The sequence below is a fragment of the Lygodium microphyllum genome, chromosome 22 (genome assembly GCF_053477565.2).
Source record: "Lygodium microphyllum isolate KBCC chromosome 22, Lygodium_microphyllum_v1.1.10, whole genome shotgun sequence".
Classification (NCBI taxonomy): Eukaryota; Viridiplantae; Streptophyta; class Polypodiopsida; order Schizaeales; family Lygodiaceae; genus Lygodium; species Lygodium microphyllum.
Window position 1 is genome coordinate 3,653,050 of NC_141156.1, and position 21,204 is coordinate 3,674,253.

At 45.1% G+C, this 21,204-nt stretch overlaps 1 protein-coding gene across 1 annotated transcript in view; it reads left to right on the forward strand.

Moving 5' to 3' along the window:
* Window positions 1-5,405: 5,405 nt before the first annotated feature.
* LOC148016833 (polyribonucleotide nucleotidyltransferase) overlaps window positions 5,406-21,204 on the forward strand; it is a 146,437-nt gene continuing 130,638 nt past the window's right edge. Inside the window, exon 1 of the mRNA XM_087663022.1 lies at window positions 5,406-5,676. Coding sequence (XP_087519148.1) covers window positions 5,626-5,676 — 51 coding nt within the window. The 5' untranslated portion in view covers window positions 5,406-5,625. The remainder of the gene's footprint in view (window positions 5,677-21,204) is intronic.

Sequence of the window (21,204 nt, forward strand, 5' to 3'; positions counted from 1 at the left end):
CATCAGAAATACAAAATCCAATATTGACAAGATACTCTCCAATCTTGTTAGACCATGCTCTAGGTGCTTGCTTCAGCCCATAGAGCACCTTCTTTAACCTGCACACATATGTGGGATGCTCTAAATCCTCATAACCTGCTGGCTGCTCCATATACACTTCTTATTGTAATTCACCATGCAAGAAGGCATTCTTAACATCCATTTGCTGTAAACTCCAACCTTTGGTTGCTGCCAAGGCAGTCACACACCTAACAGTTGCCATCCTAGCAACTGGACTGAATGTCTCTTCATAATCTAAGCCATATGTTTGAGCATAGTCTTTTGCAACCAGCCTAGTCTTATACCTACTAACTGAACCATCTACATTATGCTTGACTTTGTAAATCCACATACAACCAATAGCTTTCTTACCCTTAGGTAAGGGTACCAAATCCCAAGTCTTATTGGCTTCTAATGCAACCATCTCCTCATTCATGGCTGCATCCCAATGAGCATGATCAACAACATCCTCAAAACAAGTGGGCTCAACATCCTCAACTAGTTTCACCATATAAGCATAATGGTGAGCTGCATAACCTTCAAAGCTAAATCGTTTAGCAAGGTATTTGACCCTGCTAGACCTGCGTACCACTGGATCACTTAATGGAGCCTTTACACCTGGTGTCCTGACTGAAGGAATACCAAGCTCATCATCCAAACTCTCTCAACCACTAGAATCTCCATCAAATCCCAAATGACTGGTAGATGCACCATTACCATCCAGCACTTTCTTATTTCCTTTTTGTCCTTTCCTACAACACTTATAGATCCACGTGAAGATGTGGGGCTACTCCTTAGTCTCTCCGACCAAGGGCTCACTGTAGGCATAGTACTAGATGATGTTTTTGGTCCACTAAGAGTTCATGATTCTTGTTTTTCTTTTTGCACATAGCTGCCTTGATCATTATCATCATCTAATACATCACCACCAAGTGCATACCAGCTGCCCATCTCATCAAAGATAACATCCCTGCTTACTATGAACTCACCTGTGACATGGTTATAACAACAATACCCTTTTTGCTCTAAAGAGTATCCAATAAAAATACATTTTTTTGCCTTTGGATCGAGCTTCTTCCGTAGCTCATCTAGCACATGAACATATACAACACATCCAAATACCTTCAAGTGCGATACGTTGAGCTTCTTGCCAGTAAAGCATTCTTCAGGAGTTATCCCATGAACTGCAGCTGTGGGAGTTCTGTTCATAATGTAGACAACAATATGGACACCCTCATACAAAAAATATTTAGGTATATTCTTTTCAGCCATTAATGCTTGTGCAACTTCTACAATATGCCTATTTTTTCTTTTTGCAATCCCATTTTGCTATGGGGTATACCTACAACAAGTAAATTGCCTATTTATCCCATGAGTCCTCAAGAAGCCACTAAACTCATTAGAGAGGTACTCTCCCCCTCCATCTGATCTCAAGCACTTCACTTTTAAGCCTGTTTTTGTTTCAACAGCTGCCTTAAAAGATTTGAAGTGCTCAAACACATCACTCTTTTCTTTCATAAAGTATACCCATAAGTTCCTTGAATAGTCATCAATAAATGTGACAAAGTATTTGTTGCCACCAAGAGATACATTGTGTGTAGGCCCCCAAATATCTGTATGCACTATATCAAGTATTTTTTTACTCACTTCTCTGTCATGTGAGAAGGGTTGTCTTGCCTACTTACCAAATTGGCATGCTTCACAGACTTTATGCAATTATCCAACTCTAAAAGAAGGCAACCCTGTAACCAATCCTCTGGATTGCATTAATTTCAACCTTTGCACATTTGCATGTCCAATACATTTATGCCATATTTCAATATCTGCAACTACTCCTTTTCCTTTAGCATACATAGCAGCATCCATTGCAGGAATTCTAGCATCTAAAGTGAACATGTGGCCAACTCTACTTCCTTTTGTGACCAACTTGCACTTATCATTAAGGTCTTCTACAAAACAACCTTTTGCATTGAATCGAACCTGCAACCCCTGCTCTACCATTTGGCCAACAAACACTAGATTCTTTGTGATTGATGGCATATATAATACATCTGTCAGACTCTTTGTCTGGCCATCATACAAGGACAAGGGAACCTTTCCAATGTGTGAAATTGGGTGACATAAATTATCACCTGTTTACACATAACCTAGATTTTGTAAGTTCTACATCTCTCCAAACCATTCAATATGACTGGTCATATGATTAGATGCACCTGAATCGACATACCATACATCATCATGTGTCCCCTTTCTTGTAACTGCATTCATCATATGATGTATAACAAACATACGCTCATTTTTATATTCATTCTGTCGTAAAGACGATGCATAGTTTCCTTGTTGCAATTTACCACTGTGAATATCATCCTTCTTAGCATAGCAATGGGTTGCAATATGGCATGTTTTGCCACAATAATGGCAAACAATAGCAGAATTTCCAGAACCTCTATTCTGCCATCCATCTCTTCCTCTAGAGCTCCCCCTGCCTCTAAAGTTTCCTTGGCCTCCTGAAATCTACATTTCACCAAATTGCTAATTATCGCCATCACGTCCCATACCACAGCCTCTCGAAGAGGATCTACCACGTCCCCTTCCTGAACTTGAGTAAAATGCTTGAACTTGTTCACAAATTTTTTCAGATGAGTCACCTTGCATATTGATCTCTTCAATAATCATGAGAGAGATCAGCTCATCAAAATATGGAAATGGCTTCCGTATGTATATTAAAGTAACAAATAATTTTCATGCTTTCTTATTATTAAGGCCACTCAAAGTGGATGAAATCAAATCATCATCATCAGGCATTGCATCAATCGCTGCTAAAACATCTTCAATGCTTCTCACCTTCAACACATACTCATTGACAGACATTTTCCATTTCTTCAAGGCATTCAGCTCTTGCTTGAGTTGAATCTTTCGTGCCTTTGTATTTACTGAAAACATGTTCTAAAAAATTGTCCAAGCTGCATGTGAAGTTTCTACATTCCTGATATGTCCCAACATCGTATTATCAATGACTGCAGATAACCAGTGCATCACCTTTTTGTCTTTCACATTCCATTCTTTCCATGCTTTTAATTCATCTGCACACGGAGGGATACCCAGCTTTGGCTCCTTTTCTTCACCTGAAACAAACTCATAAGGGCCCTTTCTAGTGAGGAAGTTCGTCACACAGAATTTCCATGAAGGGTAGTTGTTCTCGTCGAGCTTTTCAATAATGGGATTTCCACTGTTCTCTGCCATTATCACAAACAAGGATACAACACAACAAGCTAGTCTTCTGCAATCTTTCACAACACGTGCACAGCAATACACCAAGCAACCTTTTTCACTGATTGCTCAATAGTACATGTAATCTGCAACTTGTTTGCAGATAAACCTTATGTTTGCTTCCCGCAAATATCTAAAAAAATTATAGATTCGAAATCTGTAACCTGTGCACCCACTTTTAGTCAATACAGCTGAAATCATAGTGTACCCTGAAACTGTTGTTCGCAACCTTGCGGCTCTAAAACGAGGCCTGAAACGGCCTCAGATGCCAAAAATAACAGCATAAAAGCCCTAAAGAACCTATCCGCAGAATATGCAGTGCTTTGCTCGCACACCAAATCTCATAGCAATCTGAAATTTTTACTCTACCTTGCTTTCGGTGCCTCCACAGGCACTTTCCAAGAGAGAGAGTGGAAGAATGGTAGAGCTTCTTATCCGTTGCTTGCTTGCTCGAACCTTGCTTCTTCTCCTTCACTTCAGCCTTCAAAATCAGCCTCTCTCAGTGGCGCGGCTCTGATACTATGTCAAGAATCGCGTGGTGGGGGGACTTGCTTGAGCTGCTGCGCTAAACACACACTCACACTGTATACACAAGAGGAAGCTCACTTAAGAACACAAGAAGAGAAATAGAGGCCAAACAGTTTTCTTACTGATTTCTTCTTCTTCTTTCATCCACTATACAATGTACACAAAGTATAGATAAGATACAACATAAAGGAAAGTGGCCTTCTAAGTCAAACAATGCATAACCGACTACACTAATCGATTGGCGTTATATCTTTGCCAGCTATAGGTAGGTGTAACAAACTAAATATAATAAGTGATAAGTCAGTGGCCATGTGAGTATCATAATGACCACCAACGTGCTAAGTGTAGATGTGCGGACTCATCTAGCCAGGCGGTCCATCATCAATATCCGCACGTGTTGAGCCTGCCATCTCAACAAGTGAGAGGCTCACAAGAATCTGTCACCACCATGACATAGTGCATAGAGGGCTTATAATGATCAAGAGGATGTGAGGATCTATTAGAGCATTGCAAAATAGGTTGTGGAGTCAGTCCTCTCTGTCCAACACCATAATCCCACACAACAGGCGGATCCTGTTTCATTGGAACATCAACTGGAGGCTATCTAGCAGCTGGCTGTACTTTGACAAGAGGCTCCTCTTGAAAGATCACCTTGTGTATCTCAACCACCTACTCAAGTTGCCTACGTATCTTATCCTCATGAAACATAACATCATGCTTATGAATAACCTTTTGAGCATTACCATATCCAAGAAAGATACATTTGACAAACTTTGGATCCAACTTGTTATGCTTGTCTTTGGGAATATGGTAGAATGCCTTGTATCTAAAGACTCTCAAACAAACATATGAGGGAGGTTTTCCAAACCATATTTTCTAAGCAACTTGACCACTTGGAGCAGTGTATGTGGATCTATTAATCAAATGCATAGTAGTAGTAATTGCCTCAGCCCGAAAACGCTGTGGTAAGACCACCTGACTAAGCATACTATGAACTCTTTCTTGAATAGTTCTATTCATGCGCTCTGAAACACCGTTCTGGGGTGGGGTAAAAGACACAGTTGATTGATGCTTAATACTCATCTCATCACAAAGGTACTCAAAAGCCTTGGCAATATATTCACCCCTATTGTTAGGCATTTCAACCCATACTTGGACTGGTTCTCAACCATAGCATAATGCCCTGTAGGATTAATGAAAATGGCTACCTATGGGGCAAGCTAAAACCTCCCCAAGTAGAATTTCAAATAAGAATCACTCGATCATTGTACCATTGTAATAGCATTTGTCCTAACTAGCAATGCTAACAAATAATTACTAGTCTCTACTATCAATGCTAAACATATGACTATTAACCTATATTGACTAGGAATAGTAATCTTATGCAGGACCAAAGGAAAAGGGCTGCCCAAGGGGTAAGCTAAAACCTCCCAGTGAAATTTTAAATAAGAAATATTTTATCACCATACCATTTTAATAGTATATGCCGTAACTAACATCGGTAACAAATAATTATTAGCCTCCAGTGATCGGGACCAATAATGTCCTGCAGCACCAAAGAAAGGGGCTGTCCAGGGGACAAGCTAAAACCCCCTCTTGCATGCTACGTAAAACCCTCTCCCGCAGCACTGGGGCAGCAGCAGAGCTCACTTAATAAAAGCAAAGCTTAGGAGGCAGGGGAGGTCACACGGGGCTACTGTCTGTTTCGCCCTGAAGAAGAAGAAGAAGAAGAAGAAGAAGCAGCAGCAGCAGCAGCAGCAGCTGCCATTTGCGGGACCTCGTGGAAACATGTCAAGATGGCAATTCCTTCTCAGGCGGCCCTCCGTTCAGCCTTCTCCGGTGGGCCCTCATTCTTTCCCTTCCTTCCTTTGTGTTCGATACTTTGTGGGTTCCTCTGTTCTGCCATGCGCTCTCTCTCTCTCTCGGAAAGTAGCTGTGCCCAGTCCCACATTATGTTAACGAGCTTGGCCACTTGCCTAATTTATGGTTACTTCAAACTGTGCTGTTAACCCATGGTTTTCCAATCTCTTAAATTCTGACATTTCTCTGTAATTGTATGTATCGAGTAATTAGAGCTAGCTTCCAGCTTTATTACGCTTCCATTTTTTCGCAGCCCGGTGGAGGCGGGCGTAGGCTTCTTCTGTGGCTTCCGGGGGAGGCTGGGCGGTCCAAGATAGTAGGGCTTCTTATAAGAGTTGTTCTCCTAGTGTTGAGCATGCTCAACCGGTTAACAGAGGGGATTGTCCTAGCCAATGAGTTGATCTCTTGGATGAGGCTGTAGGTACGTTCCCGCACAGCACCTTAGGAGGTATCAACCTCTTGGCGAGCTCATTAGGAAGCTATGGGGAGATGCGATCGTGCCCTTGAAGCATTGTCTGCATGTCTTTTTGAAGGGCTTGGTGTTGGGAATCGAGGGTCTGAATTTGTTCTAGTTTGGAAGTTGAGTGACGATATCAAGAGGGAAAAAGGAAAGATGTGCGACAAGTAAATGGAGCAATAGCTTCACATCACAATAAGAAATTTAGAGATTGTAGCATGACTGCAAAACACGGATCGATAGTTGGACATGTCCTGGTTCCCTCCTAACCACTATCATTCATTCTATTCCCGTTCCATCTTCATCAGTCCGTGATTGGCCATTATGGGACCCCTCATTCAAGTGCTTGTCCTACTGTCTTTTTCTACCTCCGAAAATCTGAATGGGACGAACTACTCTGTATGGTTGCAAGTGCATTGTTGACACCTTTAATCATGGGATTTTGTGAGAGTCCCTATTTCTTGACCTACTATGATCCCTATGTTGGAGCGTCTGTGGACTTAGCAACTTTATGGGATGGGCTACGATGAAGGACCTCATCAACAAGATGGAGGAGATTCCGAATTATCTTGCATCCCTCATAAGGTTGTGACTTTGGGAGACCTTGATGTGATGCTTTTGCACTTGGTAGGAGTTAGTCCCAATGGTCCTAGAGCAAGGTGTGCATCACAAGGAGACATATTTTTATGGAACTAGAGTACATAGCTGTGCTTTTGTGGCATCATCTTCAAGTAAAGGATTAGCTAAGTAGAAGAAAGGGAATAACAAGTCCAAAAAATCAAAGTCATCTTTTGACTCTAATACATGTATAGAAAGGAAGTGCAAAGGATATCCCAAGTGTCCACATTGTAGGAAGGCCTTGCAATTGGAGAAATGCTGGAAGAAATATCCTCACCTTCCTCTAGGAGCGAGGGGTGGAGCTACATCGGAGCCTCTTAAGGGTTTGACCTCTACATCTGCCATTACTACGAAGTTAGTGTTTCTTCACATCCATTAGTTGGAGGAGCCTTCTTTGGCTCTCTCATCTTCTTAGAGGCCTTGGGCTCATTGATAGCGGTGCATCAAGTCATATGACTCCTCGAGGAGATTGGCTCCAATATCTTTGCACTCATGAGGGTAGAATCTGTTAGAAGTGGTGTAGCAATGGAAGCATAGACAAGTGCTGAAATAAACTACTGAACTCAAGATAAAAAAGAAAGAAAATAGAAGAACATTGCAAAAGAAGAGAACTCAGACATGTGCTCGGGAAATGGAATCCATATACCAAACACAAGAATGATACATACAGTAGTGAGTCATTGGTTGTGTGGGCATCGGCACTGGCTCCTCTCTCCAATAGGAAGACCACTTGAAGAATGATGATGATCGAGTTGGAGGAGGAGCCACATAATAAATAGGCATAAATTAGGCCTAAAATGGCAGCTAGTTGGCCAGTTTTCAATGCTGGCTGACTAGCATAAAATACCACAAATGCCTCATAAAAATCACTATAATAATGCCTAAATAAAAGGAAATGTGCCCAGCCTTGATAGGCATGCACAAACTCACACATGAGCTGACAAACCTGCTAATAGAATTACTGTTGGTGACATTACCTTGATGCCTAATTGTGGTGTTGACACCTTGCTTTCATTGCTTGTCCGTTCATCTTCGAGCTCCGTATTGGAAGTTCTACATGTGTTGGACTTGGGCTTCCATCTCCTCTTAGTTAATGGCTTGATGTGACTTGGTACTTGGGTTATCTTCATTGAGTAGGCCTTTTTTGTTGAGGATTTTAGTACATTCGACTGTAGGAGTCAATCTTGCGGCAAGTTGACAATAGAGAGGGCTATAGAGGTTTCATTCCCCTCTTGGAGTGAAGGGCCCTTTGAAGTAGTTTTCTATTGTTGCACTAGTTCTTGTTTGTGCACCACCCATCCCATATTTTCATTCCATTCTCCACCATATGCTTTGGTGGTTCCTTGTACCCCCAATCCCTTTTAGAGGGGGATGGTATTGGTGATGCAACTGTGGATTCTCTGGCCCTTTATGTTTTAGACTGGGACTCTTAGGATCGTAAGGAGCTTTTCTAAGGAGTGCAGTCTTCTATAGGTTTTGCCTTCATGTGGCGGCCTCTTTTCTTCATCATCAAGCCACCATCACTTGCTGCTTGCACACCCATCCCTTGGCTCTTGGTCCCTATTGTTCTTTTTCGCCAAGTTTTGACGCCTTTGACAGGCCCTTGCTACCTTCTCTCAGGGGGGTCAAAGGCTTGGCTCACCCATTCCCACAAGACTTTTTTGGAGTGATCTGTGCAAGGCCTCTCCACTCCCATCAGCCTATGGTGGTCTCTTGTTGGATCGAGCTTATATTTGGAGAGGAAGTCTTATTTCCTATTTGGCGTTCATCATTGATGAACTTCATTAGTAGTGGCACTCCTCTTGCCACCCTCCAATCCCTTCCAATCTCCTTTGGCCATTTGCCACATCCTAGATCTGAGAGGGGGTGTCAACAGTCGTGTGCCATGTTTGGTCATCATCTTCTCGGAGCCTTAGTTTGAGTTATATGAGAACATTTGGAGCTTTGACATTGATTTGTTTGTCATTTTATTAGTCCTAGACACTTTAGGTGGAGGCCACGACTTTGCATTTCATTTTGGGCAGGGTGGATAATTTATTAGTGGGTGGGCTGATTTGGGTGGTCATATTTTGGGCCTTGACCAATTAATGTGCTAGTTGTGGTATTAGTTTGGCTATTTATAGGTAGCCCCCCTCACTCCATTCATCCACTTCATCATTCAGCCAACCCTTCTCATTATCATGTCTTATCCTTCTACCTCCGTTTGGTATCCACACCGATGTTCCAAGCTGCATGTTGGAGTTGATTGTCACAGCCTTGTATCCTTTTGTGACTAGTCTATTGTCAAATTGTTCCTTCATTCTACTGCATTTCTTTCAATCTCCTCTATTCACTCCCTATTCACATTCCTTTTCGCTGTGCACTCTCATAGGACTTTGCATTTATTGATGTTGAGTGACTTGGAATTTGATGAATGACTATAGATTTTACATTATCAATGATGAGGTCAAAGGGGGCTTGAAGACTTGAGGGTAGTAGAGTTCATGGAACGACCCTACCTTAGGCCATTTGATAAGGAGCTGCAATATCTCTCCCACTTGTACAATCATTTTACTAAAGCAGCGAAATATTTACAACCAACAAGTATATCACTAATCAGTGACCCACTTATTGGAACATAAAGAGTTATTTGAATGGCCAACAATTGAAAAACACTGGTTTGTTGGCCTTGTAAAGATATGTAAGATTTGTGCCACAAAACTATTGAAAGTTTAGCGTCTGTCTATAATGTTAGAATAATCTCCATTGTTTGAGTACTTGTCTTCTCTCTTTCAATGTTCATTCTTCTCAATGTTTAACAATTGTGATTCTTGTGCTTCCATTGCTCATTCTCACATGGTATTAGATGACCAAATGTTGCTGGTTTTGGTGTTTTGTGCTGCTGTTATTCACTGTTTTAGGTCTTGAATTGCTACATATTGCTGCTCCTGGACTTGTTTGCATACTGGGCAACCTGTTTTGATGTTGGACGATCTGCTTTGGTGCTGGTTTGAGCTGCTGCAATTTGTGTTTTTCATTGCTGGATCTCCAAAACCTTGTGTTTGTTGCCTCTGTTTCTTCATTTACTACTGGAAACCTATCATGCAGCTGGCGACCTATTTTTAGAGTTGGGTGATCTGTTTTCGCTGCTCCAAAGACAGCTGCAACTGGCGTTTTGATTGCTAGTCGTTGGGGCTGGTCTTGCTATCACCCAACCTAATCCACTTGTTGCCATGTTGTTGCACCTCTCCATGATCTTGTGTTTGCTATTGCTCTAGCCTGTGGTATACTTGTGTTTTTTGCTGCTCTGATTATATGCACACTTTTGCATTTTGCATTTGCTTTTTGTGTTTTGCATTTCAAGTATAGAGAGGGTCTATTTTGTTGGTGGTTGTGATTATTCACTCTGTGTTTTTTAATTGCTTATGTAGGTGTTGTTGAGCTAAAATAAGCATTACATACTGAATTAGTCTCTTAAACAACCCCAAAAATGCTTAATTAATCAAATACCTAAAATGTGTGCGGTTCGAGAGAGTTTTAAAATGTTCCATAGTATGAGGTCTCGAAACTTTCTATAAATAGGCCGGCTGCCCTCCATTCAGCCTCAATCCCGTTTTTGCACATTTGAGGAGCTATATCTATGCTGCTCACACCCCGTTCATGGAGGATGTCACGGTCAAAGCTTCCCCTTGTTTGCTACCATCTAGCACTTGATTCTAGCCTCCTTTGCTTGTTGGCTGTTGCCATCATCTGGAGTTGCCGCTTGGTCCTTTGGAGTTGCATTTACTACTATCGCCACGTATTGGAGTTATCGCCATCATCTACATTGTCGCCACGTGTTAGACAATTGTGTTTGCTGATATTCTCTCTCCTCTAGCTGTCGCCTACACTTCGTGCATCGTCACCTTCAGTCTCCAACAATTGCCCAGTTTTTCTCTCTCCTCATGTACTTGCGTTTTTAGTCTTTCTCTCTCCTCATTCGATCCAGCCTTCTGTGGCGGGATTTGCTGGTGTTCGACCCTCGGAGACTGTCTTTGCTACGTTTCGGGATCCATCCGGAATACGGCACACTCTCCCACTTAGCACATCTACCTTGGTCCTCGAGACATGAGAGTTCGAGGTACAGTTTTGATTCCTGCACTATTTGTTTGCTACATGAGCATTGTATATTCAGTATTTGGTTATTCATTCAGATTCTCTGTGTTCATTCTCTTTGAGTTACCCTAACTCTAATTGTGTTCTTTTGAGTTTATGCTTTGTCGTATACTTTAGTTTATGTTTGGGCATTAGGGTATTTCTTCACATGGTATCAGAGCAAGGTTCTCTTCCACGAAACCTCAGTCTTTGATTTGAAAGCCCTTTGCAAGAAGTAGGAACAATAGGAGGGTAAGATGGACTTCAAACACAACTTCACCACATCATCATGATGCTTCCAAGGCTAGCCCATCGACACACGTAACAGAGTGGGCTACACAGCTTGCTTCTCCATCTGACATGGCCGAAGAGACTTCAGACTACCATGGAGTCAACATACTATATGAGATTTCATGAGCTGAATACGACCTAATTCTTATGTATTGAGCTCAACAACATTTGAGTTTTCACCTTTAGATTCCGTGCACTGGTCTAATGATTTTGCAAGAAGGATGGAAGTTCCACAAAGAAATGATCACCCTTACATGGAAACTGACATGGAGTATAAGCCATTCTTTGCTCCACCTTCATTCACTCCCATGTGAGGTATGCATGATATTTCTCAATCTATTAATTTTACTTCCTCTTTTCTGCAAGGTATCGGAGTGTCAGAGTGCAGCGGTGCGGAAGGGTAGGACTGAGAGAGAGAGAACGCAGAGAGAGAAGGGAGAGAAAGAGACAGTGGACAATGAAGATCTGCTGTATAAAGAATGCTGAATACAAAGATATACACGGGCGCAGTGCGCTGGACTGCGTGTCTCCACCTCGACGATGCGACCTGCTGTCCACCTCGAAGTCTGCTGCAGTCTGCACTGTCTGCTGTCTAAAATCTGTGAACAGAGACAGAAAACTGCGCGGCACCGGTCTGTAATCTGCGACAGAGAAGAGTGTCCAGACTGCTGGAAATGTCGACTATAAATAGTCGAAAACTGCCATGAACTGGGGCGCCAGAAATAGAGCGCAGCCTGGAATAAGTCGGCTGCATTAAATGCAGCCGACTGGGCTGCAGACAGTCGAACTGCCACGTGGCAGTCCGACTGCACAGTCCGACTGACTGTGCAGCTGCCCTCCAAAACAGGCTATGATCTCTAATACCTGTTAGCAGATATTAGTCAGCTCATGGTGTGAGTCTGTGTTAGAGGCTGGGCATTTTATGCAGTATTTTATGGCACATTTTAGTGGCCATTTATGATGTATTATTTAGCATTTGTTGTTGGGCGACCAGCATTAAATGCTGGCCGACCTGCATTTTATGCTCCCCACTTTTGTGGCTATTTATAGGGCTCCTCCTCCACAGTCTTTGGTGCTTCAGCCATCAGTGGAGATCCTTCTGGGAGAGAGGAGCCGGTGCTGAGGAGCCCACGCAGCCAGTGACTCACCGTTGTATGCTGCTGTCTCGTGTTCGATATGGATTCCATTTCCCGAGCATACATCTGAGTTCTCATCTGTCTACTGTGTTCATTCATTCTTTCTTTCTTCTGTCTTGTGTTTCAGCATTTATTTCAGCATATTCTTTACGCTTCCATTGCTGCACCACTTTTGACATGGTATCAGATTTCAGGCTGCAACCTATTTGTGCTGTGTTTTCTTGCTGTTTTCAGGATTTACACCCTTCTTGCTGATCAGGCGGCTGTTCTTCCTGCTGGCGACTGCTGATTTGCCGCTGGCGACAGTGTTTCAGCATTTGCGTTTTGCGTTTTTCTGGACAGATTTGCGTTTACTGCTGTTCCACTCTTTGCTGCCCGTGTTTCCTTCATCCAACTGCTGGCAACAGTCTTTAGCCCCTGTTTCTTCAGTTTGCAGCCTGCGTTTTGCTGTTTACAGCATTATTTTTGCCTGTTTTTCTGATTATTCAGGCCGTTTTTGCTGTTTTTGGCAGTTTTTGACTGATTTTTTCACTTTGTGCAGCAGCTTTTGGCTTATTTTGGTCAGCCTTTGGGTTATATTGCATGTGAACTCACTATTTTTGGTGTTTTTGGTTGCGTTTTGGCTGTGCTCACTCTCCCAACGACCCTCTTTTCTTCTACTTCTCTTCTTATCCTCTCCATATGGCTCCTCCGTGCACTTTCTACAAGCTCCCCCTGGAGTTTGATGAAGTGGCCAATGCCTTGCGGGCGCAGACATCATCGTCTCCTGTTAGTTTTACACATATGACCTCGATGCTTCTTGAGCATGAGGCATCCTTGAGATTACAGGGGCGGCTTCCGGCACATTATGGAGGTGAGGCTTATGTAGCTTCAGAGAGGGGTGACGGGAAGAAGAAGTCGAAGGCCCAGTGTTACCACTGTGGCAAGAAGGGACATTTGCAGAAGGACTGCAAGAAGTTAGCGGCTTCCAGGAAGACGGAGCAGAAGACGAAGCGGGATGCTGACTCTACCGATGAGTCCTCTCCTTCATCAGACTCCGACTCCGATCCTCCGACCAAGGAGAAGTCCAAGGCGCGGAAGGGATCCTCTTCTTCGGATCGCGGGAAGGGCTTGGTGGCCCCTTCCTCGGCTGCTTTCTAGTGGCGGTGATGCGGTCATCCCTCACGACTCTCTTGTGCCAGAGAGGGAGTGTGAGCGGGTGTTGGTGGGGCTGCAGTGCCTCATCTATGTTTTGATACAGGTGCACAGGTTCCAGAGAGGGACGTCCCTGACACATCGACGGTATCTGGCAGTGAAATCCTAGAGATTGGAGTTGATTTCTGGGTTCATGATGAGCTGTTCTTCTTGATCGAGAGCGAGAGGCTTTCGTCTGGAGCTCACATGAGGGGACACTTTGGTGGTTTGGCCAAAGGCGGGAACTCCATGGTCACATGTTCAGAGACATGTTTGGCAGATTGGCTTTGTATGTCCTAAGTGACATAGGTGACATTACACAGAGAGCTGCTATGAGTCTTCTCTATTTTCAGGTGTTGTTGGTACGATCGACATCGACATCAGATACTCTCCGAGGCATCTTGGTGGTGGGCTGGCCACTCACCGCTTGGACATCCATGGTCCTTCTGGTGTTTCTTTGTTGTGTAGTTTATGACTCTCCATCATTGTACTATTTTATTGTATCCGATCACACATGATCTGAGAGAGGGTGTTAGCAGATATTAGTCAGCTCATGGTGTGAGTCTGTGTTAGAGGCTGGGCATTTTATGCAGTATTTTATGGCACATTTTAGTGGCCATTTATGATGTATTATTTAGCATTTGTTGTTGGGCGACCAGCATTAAATGCTGGCCGACCTGCATTTTATGCTCCTCACTTTTGTGGCTATTTATAGGGCTCCTCCTCCACAGTCTTTGGTGCTTCAGCCATCAGTGGAGATCCTTCTGGGAGAGAGGAGCCGGTGCTGAGGAGTCCACGCAGCCAGTGACTCACCGTTGTATGCTGCTGTCTCGTGTTCGATATGGATTCCATTTCCCGAGCATATATCTGAGTTCTCATCTGTCTACTGTGTTCATTCATTCATTCTTTCTTCTGTCTTGTGTTTCAGCATTTATTTCAGCATATTCTTTACGCTTCCATTGCTGCACCACTTCTGACAATACCCCCTCTCAGAGCCTGGACAGGGCAGAAGCCTGAGGGATCTGGAATGTTGCCGAAGTAGAGCCTGAGGAAGCGCCTTCGTAAACAAATCCGCAAGATTGTCCTCCGTCTTGCAATACTCCACAGTGATGGTCTCATCTAGAAGCTTTTCTCGGATGAAGTGGTACTGAATCTCAATGTGCTTCGTCCGGGCATGAAAAACAGGGTTCCTTGCCAAGGCAATGCAACTCTCATTGTCACATCGCAGCAATGTAGGACGAGTCTGGGGGCACCCAAGCTCCCCCAACAATCTCCGAAGCCACACAACCTCGCATGTGGTGGAAGACGCGGCCCGATACTCCGCCTCAGTAGACGAAAGGGCTACCGCGGGCTGCTTCTTGCTACTCCATGAAATAACACCTGCACCCAAAGTAAAGCAGTGACCTGTAGTAGACCGCCTGTGGTCCACGTCACCGGCCCAATCCGAGTCGTTCCAACCTGCAAGTACAAGATCTGACCCATCTGTCCCTGTGGGGTAATGAATCCCCAAATCAGACGTCCCCCTCAGATACTGAAGTATCCTCTGAGCAGCCTGCCAATGCACCGTCTTAGGTTCACTCATGAACCCTGCCAAGAGCCCAACAGCAAAACACAGATCAACCCTGGTGTTGAGAAGCCAAATCAAGGACCCTATCAACTGTCGATAGCGGGACGAATCCGCCAAAGGAGAAGCTGAATGAGAAGTGGCCTTCCAGTTCGGATCCATAGGAGTAGAGAGGGCCCGACAATCTTCCATCTCAAAAGACACCAAGAGCTCCTGTACATATCTCTGTTGGGAGAGAAAGATCCCCCTCTGAGACTGATAAATCTCATGGCCTAAAAAAAAATGGAGCAGCCCCAAATCCGTCATCTCGAACGTCCGATGTAAAGCTGACTTTGTCTCCTGGACCTGCTGTGCATCATCACCTGTGACAATTAAATCATCAACATATAATACAAACAGCACACAACCATCCTCGGAAGTGTGAACATACAGCTGCGGATCGGCCTTGGACCGCCGATATCCCAACTGAGACTGGAGGAACGAATCAATCTTCTCGTTCCAAGCTCGCGGGGCCTGCTTGAGGCCATACAGGGCCTTCTTCAACCTGTAGACTTTCCCATCTGAAGAACCAAAGCCAGGAGGCTGCTCAACGTAGATCTCCTCCTTCAAATCACCATTCAGGAAGGCCGACTTCACATCCAACTGATAAACAGGCCATCTCCTATGGCCAGCCAAAGCAAGAACAGCTCTAATGGTTGCCATACGAGCTGTGGGGGCAAAGGTGTCATGACAGTCAATCCCTGGGCGCTGGGCAAAACCCTTAGTAACAAGGCGAGCCTTGTGCTTATCCAAAGTACCATCACTGAGATATTTGGTCTTGAAGACCCACTTGACTCCAATCACCTTCTTCTTCGGGGGGCGTGGCACAAGTGACCAAGTGCCATTCCTCTCAATAGCCTCCAACTCAGATTCCATAGCTTTCTTCCATGGGGCGGACTGTAAAGCCTCCTTTACGGAGGTGGGCTCTCGGTCCTGCATAACACGGGACATCAAACAATAATTGGAGCAAACAAGCTCCGAAGAATGCGCCTGGTGCCTCCGTGACCGCCGCGGACCATCCTGCGGTCCCCACTCCTCAGGAACCCCCTCGATCCTTGAATTACGGAGTGTGTCACGGGCTCAACGAGGAGGAGGCCGAACCTCCCCTCGGCGTTCTCCATCAGCAGAAGACTCTGGAATATCCACCGGTGGTAACTCCTCAGAGGTGTCCGGTGGAACGGTAGACTCTGTGTCAGAAACAGAATCATAATCAAAAGGCACGGGCTCTAGTGGAATTGTAGAAGGAGCCCAACTCTCCCCTGGATCTCCAAGAACGGGATGCTCTTCACCCGTTGAAGAAGCCGGAACCTCCACAAACCGCACATCACGGCTAGTGTACACATCCCGCTTGACGGGATCATACAGTCGGTAGCCTTGGGACTGGGAGCTGTAGCCAACAAATACCTGTTTTCGGGAAGCCGCTTCAAATTTATCATGGTGAGCCTTGGGAATGTGAACATAGGCATCACACCCAAAGACTCGAAAGTAAGAAACATCTGGCTTCGTCCCAAAATAAGCCTCAAATGGAGTCATTCCTTCCACAGCCAAAGTAGGGGATCGATTAAGAATGTAGACTGCAGTAGCCACAGCCTCGGCCCACAGAACCTGAGGGGTCTGTCGGTGCTCCATCATGGTGCGCGCCATCTCGATCACACTGCGGTTCTTCCGTTCTAGAATACCATTTTCTTGAGGAGTATTGGTATTGGCAAACTCCTGGTGAATTCCTCTATCTGCACAAAACCGAGCAAATGCATTAGACACAAATTCACCTCCCTTGTCGGATCGCAAGGTCTTCAACTTCCGGCTTGATCGGTTCTCCTCAAAGAGAAGCCAATCCTTGAAGTGCGAGAAAGCTTCTGACTTTAGTGCCAAAAAGTAGGCCCATGTCATCCTGCTGTAGTCATCCACGATCAGCATGAAGTACGAGCTTCCACGCAGGGACTCATTCCTCATAGGGTCACATAGATCTGTAGATACTAGCTCCATCGGTGAAGTAGACCGCCGCGAAGCGGTGTGGGGAATGGCATCTCTATGCTGCTTCCCCCGTATGCAGGAGACACATGGCTGCTGGCTCACCACTATATCCGGCAACCCTCGAACAAGCTGTCCACGTGACGGCCTCCGAAGATAGTCATAGTTCAGGTGACCAAACCGAGCATGCCATAACTCAGACTGTGACTGTGAGGTAAGAAGAAGAGTAGAGAGGGCAGTGGAAGACTTCAGTTTGTAAATGCCGTTCTCCTCATATCCGGATGAGAGAACCTTTCTCGATCCACGATCAAGGACTCGCACAGTAGAACTGTCAAACTCCACTAAAAGACCAAGGGAGCAAATCTTATGAACTGAAAGGAGATGGTACCCTAATCCTGGTACATGCAAAACCTCTGAGGTATGGGTGCCACCTCGTCCATCCGGAATAAGCTGCATCTTACCCCGACCTGCAACAGAAACTGAAGAGCTGTCTCCAATGAGAACCTGCCCACGCGAAGGTCGCAGCTGGGCAACACCATCTGATGAAGGAGTCATGTGCCGTGAGGCACCACTATCAACAATCCACTCTCGAGCTTGGGGAGCCGTCATCGCAACATCAGAAGCATTCGGTGAAGCGTCCTCAATGACAACTAGATGTAGAAATGCAGCTGATGAGGGTGCAGCCACCGCTCCAGAATCCTTGGTATCCTTCTTCTTGGTGTCCTTTGTGTCTTTGTCAGGGCAATCCTTCTTCCAATGGCCAGTCTTTCCACAAATATGACATGTGGAGTCTTTGTCCTTGTCCTTCTCCTTGTCCTTCTTGGACTTGCTATCCCCCTTCTTCTTCTTTTGGTCCTTCCCCTTCTTCTGAGAGGCTTGACCTGTCAACGCCTCCGACTTGGAAGCATTCTGTTCCTTTAACTGTTCATCTTGGTCCAAGACCATAGGAACCAACTCTTCCCAGCGAAGAGTAGACTCTCGCCCCGAAGCAATAAGGGCAGAGTAAAATGTACCGAATCGTGGCGGTAACTGGGACAATAGTGTGATCGCCATGTCTTCGGAGGAAATCGGCTTCCCCGCATTCTGAACTTGCATCTGTAGCTGCCTTAGCTTGTTAATGTGTTCCCTTAGCGAAGAAGACTTATTGACGGACAAGGTCCGCATCTGTACCTCCAAAGAAACCCTCTTCATCAGGGTCATCCGATTGTACATTTGATCAAGCTCCAGCCATATCTCACGAGCCACCGTCAAGTCCTCGATGTGAGCGATCACAGCTGTAGTGCATGATAGAAAGAGAAAGGATCGAATCTTGGCATTCAGTTTGTCCCAATGAGACTGGGCCCTGGCCAACTCCGCACGAGCATGGGAAGAGAGTTTGGACTCATCTCTTACCGAAGGCCGGTCAATATCCTCCTGTACCAACTCCGCCAAATCATAGGACTCAAGGATGGCCAACATCATAACGTGCCAAATGCGGTAGTTGTTGCCGTCGAGCTTCTGATCTGTAGGAAGAGCCGGTAAGACAGGCACCTTCCGGTCCATAATCGCCTGGAACTCCAAGTCCATCTCTGTAGACATCTTCACCTGCAATGCCTTCTCAAACGCAAAAGCAGCCCCCTCTGACTGGGTAAACTCAGCCTGCTAAGGCTCTTCCGCGTCCCGAAGCTTCTTCACCCGCCGGAGGCGATGAAAAAGCAAAACCTGCACTTTTAGGTTGAAAACTCAAACTTCCTCCGCGTCAAACAGCAGTAAACAGCAGCAAATCCACCACCTGTACTCCTTTCCTGTGCGCCCACACTCGTTTCAGCCTTGTTCCAAGGCGCAGCCCTCCTGTCTGCCCTTAAACGCAAAAAACGCAAATTTGTGTCGCGATGGAAACTCCTCTTCAGGTTGATTCTGCGCTTAGTCAGCCCTCAAACACTGCTCTGATACCATGTCAGAGTGCAACGGTGCGGAAGCGTAGGACTGAGAGAGAGAGAACGCAGAGAGAGAAGGGAGAGAAAGAGACAGTGGACAATGAAGATCTGCTGTATAAAGAATGCTGAATACAAAGATATACACGGGCGCAGTGCGCTGGACTGCGTGTCTCCACCTCGACGATGCGACCTGCTGTCCACCTCGAAGTCTGCTGCAGTTTGCACTGTCTGCTGTCTAAAATCTGTGAACAGAGACAGAAAACTGCGCGGCACCGGTCTGTAATCTGCGACAGAGAAGAGTGTCCAGACTGCTGGAAATGTCGACTATAAATAGTCGAAAACTGCCATGAACTGGGGCGCCAGAAATAGGGCGTAGCCTGGAATAAGTCGGCTGCATTAAATGCAGCCGACTGGGCTGCAGACAGTCGGACTGCCACGTGGCAGTCCGACTGCACAGTCCGACTGACTGTGCAGCTGCCCTCCAAAACAGGCTATGATCTCTAACACGGAGATGATCATGATGAAGGAACTATCCACACCAAGCGGTAGGTGATCTCACAACCCATTATGCCCATATTCTATGAATTTGAGTGTCATCTACTACATTATGCTTGGCTGTTGGATCAGTTTCATAGTTTGATCTCTATAGAGGGGGCTCTTGTTACTTCTTCTCAGAAGGGGTAGCAAGGGAAGGGTAAACAAAATCAAAATACCAATTAAAATAAAAAACAAAATCAAAATTCAAATCCAAACCAAACTAGTGAGACCCAAGGAAACTCCCAGTCATTTCTAAAACCTGAGTGGCAGAATGTGTTGAAGAAAAATGGTATTGTCAACATTGTTAGAAGACTTGTCATTTTGATGAGGAGTGTCAATGAAAGGCAAGAGGTATATCACCAAAAGCTAAGATATAGACCCCCGCTCCTCAGTCGGGAACCCCTAATAGGGGAGATAAGGTGGTGGCCACCCTCAGCAAGAGCAATAGTGAGGCCATACTCACACTGCCACCGGTTAGCCATCACAATCAACAACATTCTCAACGCTAGAGGGATTGCTAGATTGGTCTGCAAAGGCCCACATTGTCCCGTGTAGAGACATTTGGGGATACGAGTCTCGTTCACATTTGTGAGTTGCCTCCTGATGAGATGATTGTAAAGGTCCACTCGTCATAACCGAGTACTTCAGCTACTCCTTGGATTGTGGATAGTGGAGCTACGCATTATATGACCCCCAATCAAGGACATTTTCATTTTTTGAGCCTGTGTAGCCGGGCATATTCGAGTTGGGAACAACTTCTCGGTCACGATTCAAGCTCATGGTCATGTTAGTTTTTCCATTGAGGACCAGGGCCCGGATCACGCTACGCTGGGTGATGTATACTATGTCCCCCAACTTGGGGTGAACTTGTTATCTGTTCAATAGCTTTGCCGGCTGGGTCGAGTAGTCTTCTTCACATAGTGACCATAGTCAAGGTCCTTGACTCTCAAATAGGTGTAGTGATTGCTTGCGATGAGGTACATTCTAGTGGCTTGTATTACATAACAGTTTATTTCTGAGCCGACAACCAAGAATTGTAAGTTTCACTGCTTCTAGGCTTTAGTTGTTACATGGGAGCCTATAAGCACTGAGTGTCTTTGGCATTTTTGCTTAGGGCATCTTGGATACGGCTCTCTTCATGAGTTGTCATGTTGTTAGATGGCTGCTGGCCTTCCCCGCTTGAAGCTATTGCGGATGTCTGCAAAGCATGTCAACTTGGAAAACAACAACGTACCCCATTCCCTTAGCAATCTACACATAGAGTTGAGACGCCTCTTGGATTGATTCATGTTGATCTTTGTGGGTTGACATCCACCACCACCTTGAATGGTGCATTGTACTTCTTGTTGATTGTGGATGATCATGGTCGTTACATGTGGGTGTATTTTTTCAAGTAGAAGTTCGACACCTTCACATATTTTTTTGCTTGGGTGTTGCTGGCGCATAACCAGACTGGTCGTCGTGTAGGATGCACGAGGAGCGACAGTGGGGGCGAGTTTATCTCCCACGAGTTTTCTGAGTTTCTATAGGAGTATGGTATTTCACACCAACTCACCTCTACTAGTTGCCCTTCACAGAATGGAGTTCTAGAGCATAGGAATTGGACCATCATGAACATGGTACGCTCTATGTTGTTTGTAGTGGAGCTCCTTGAGTGCCTTTGGGTTGAGGCTGTTAACACTTTGGTATACA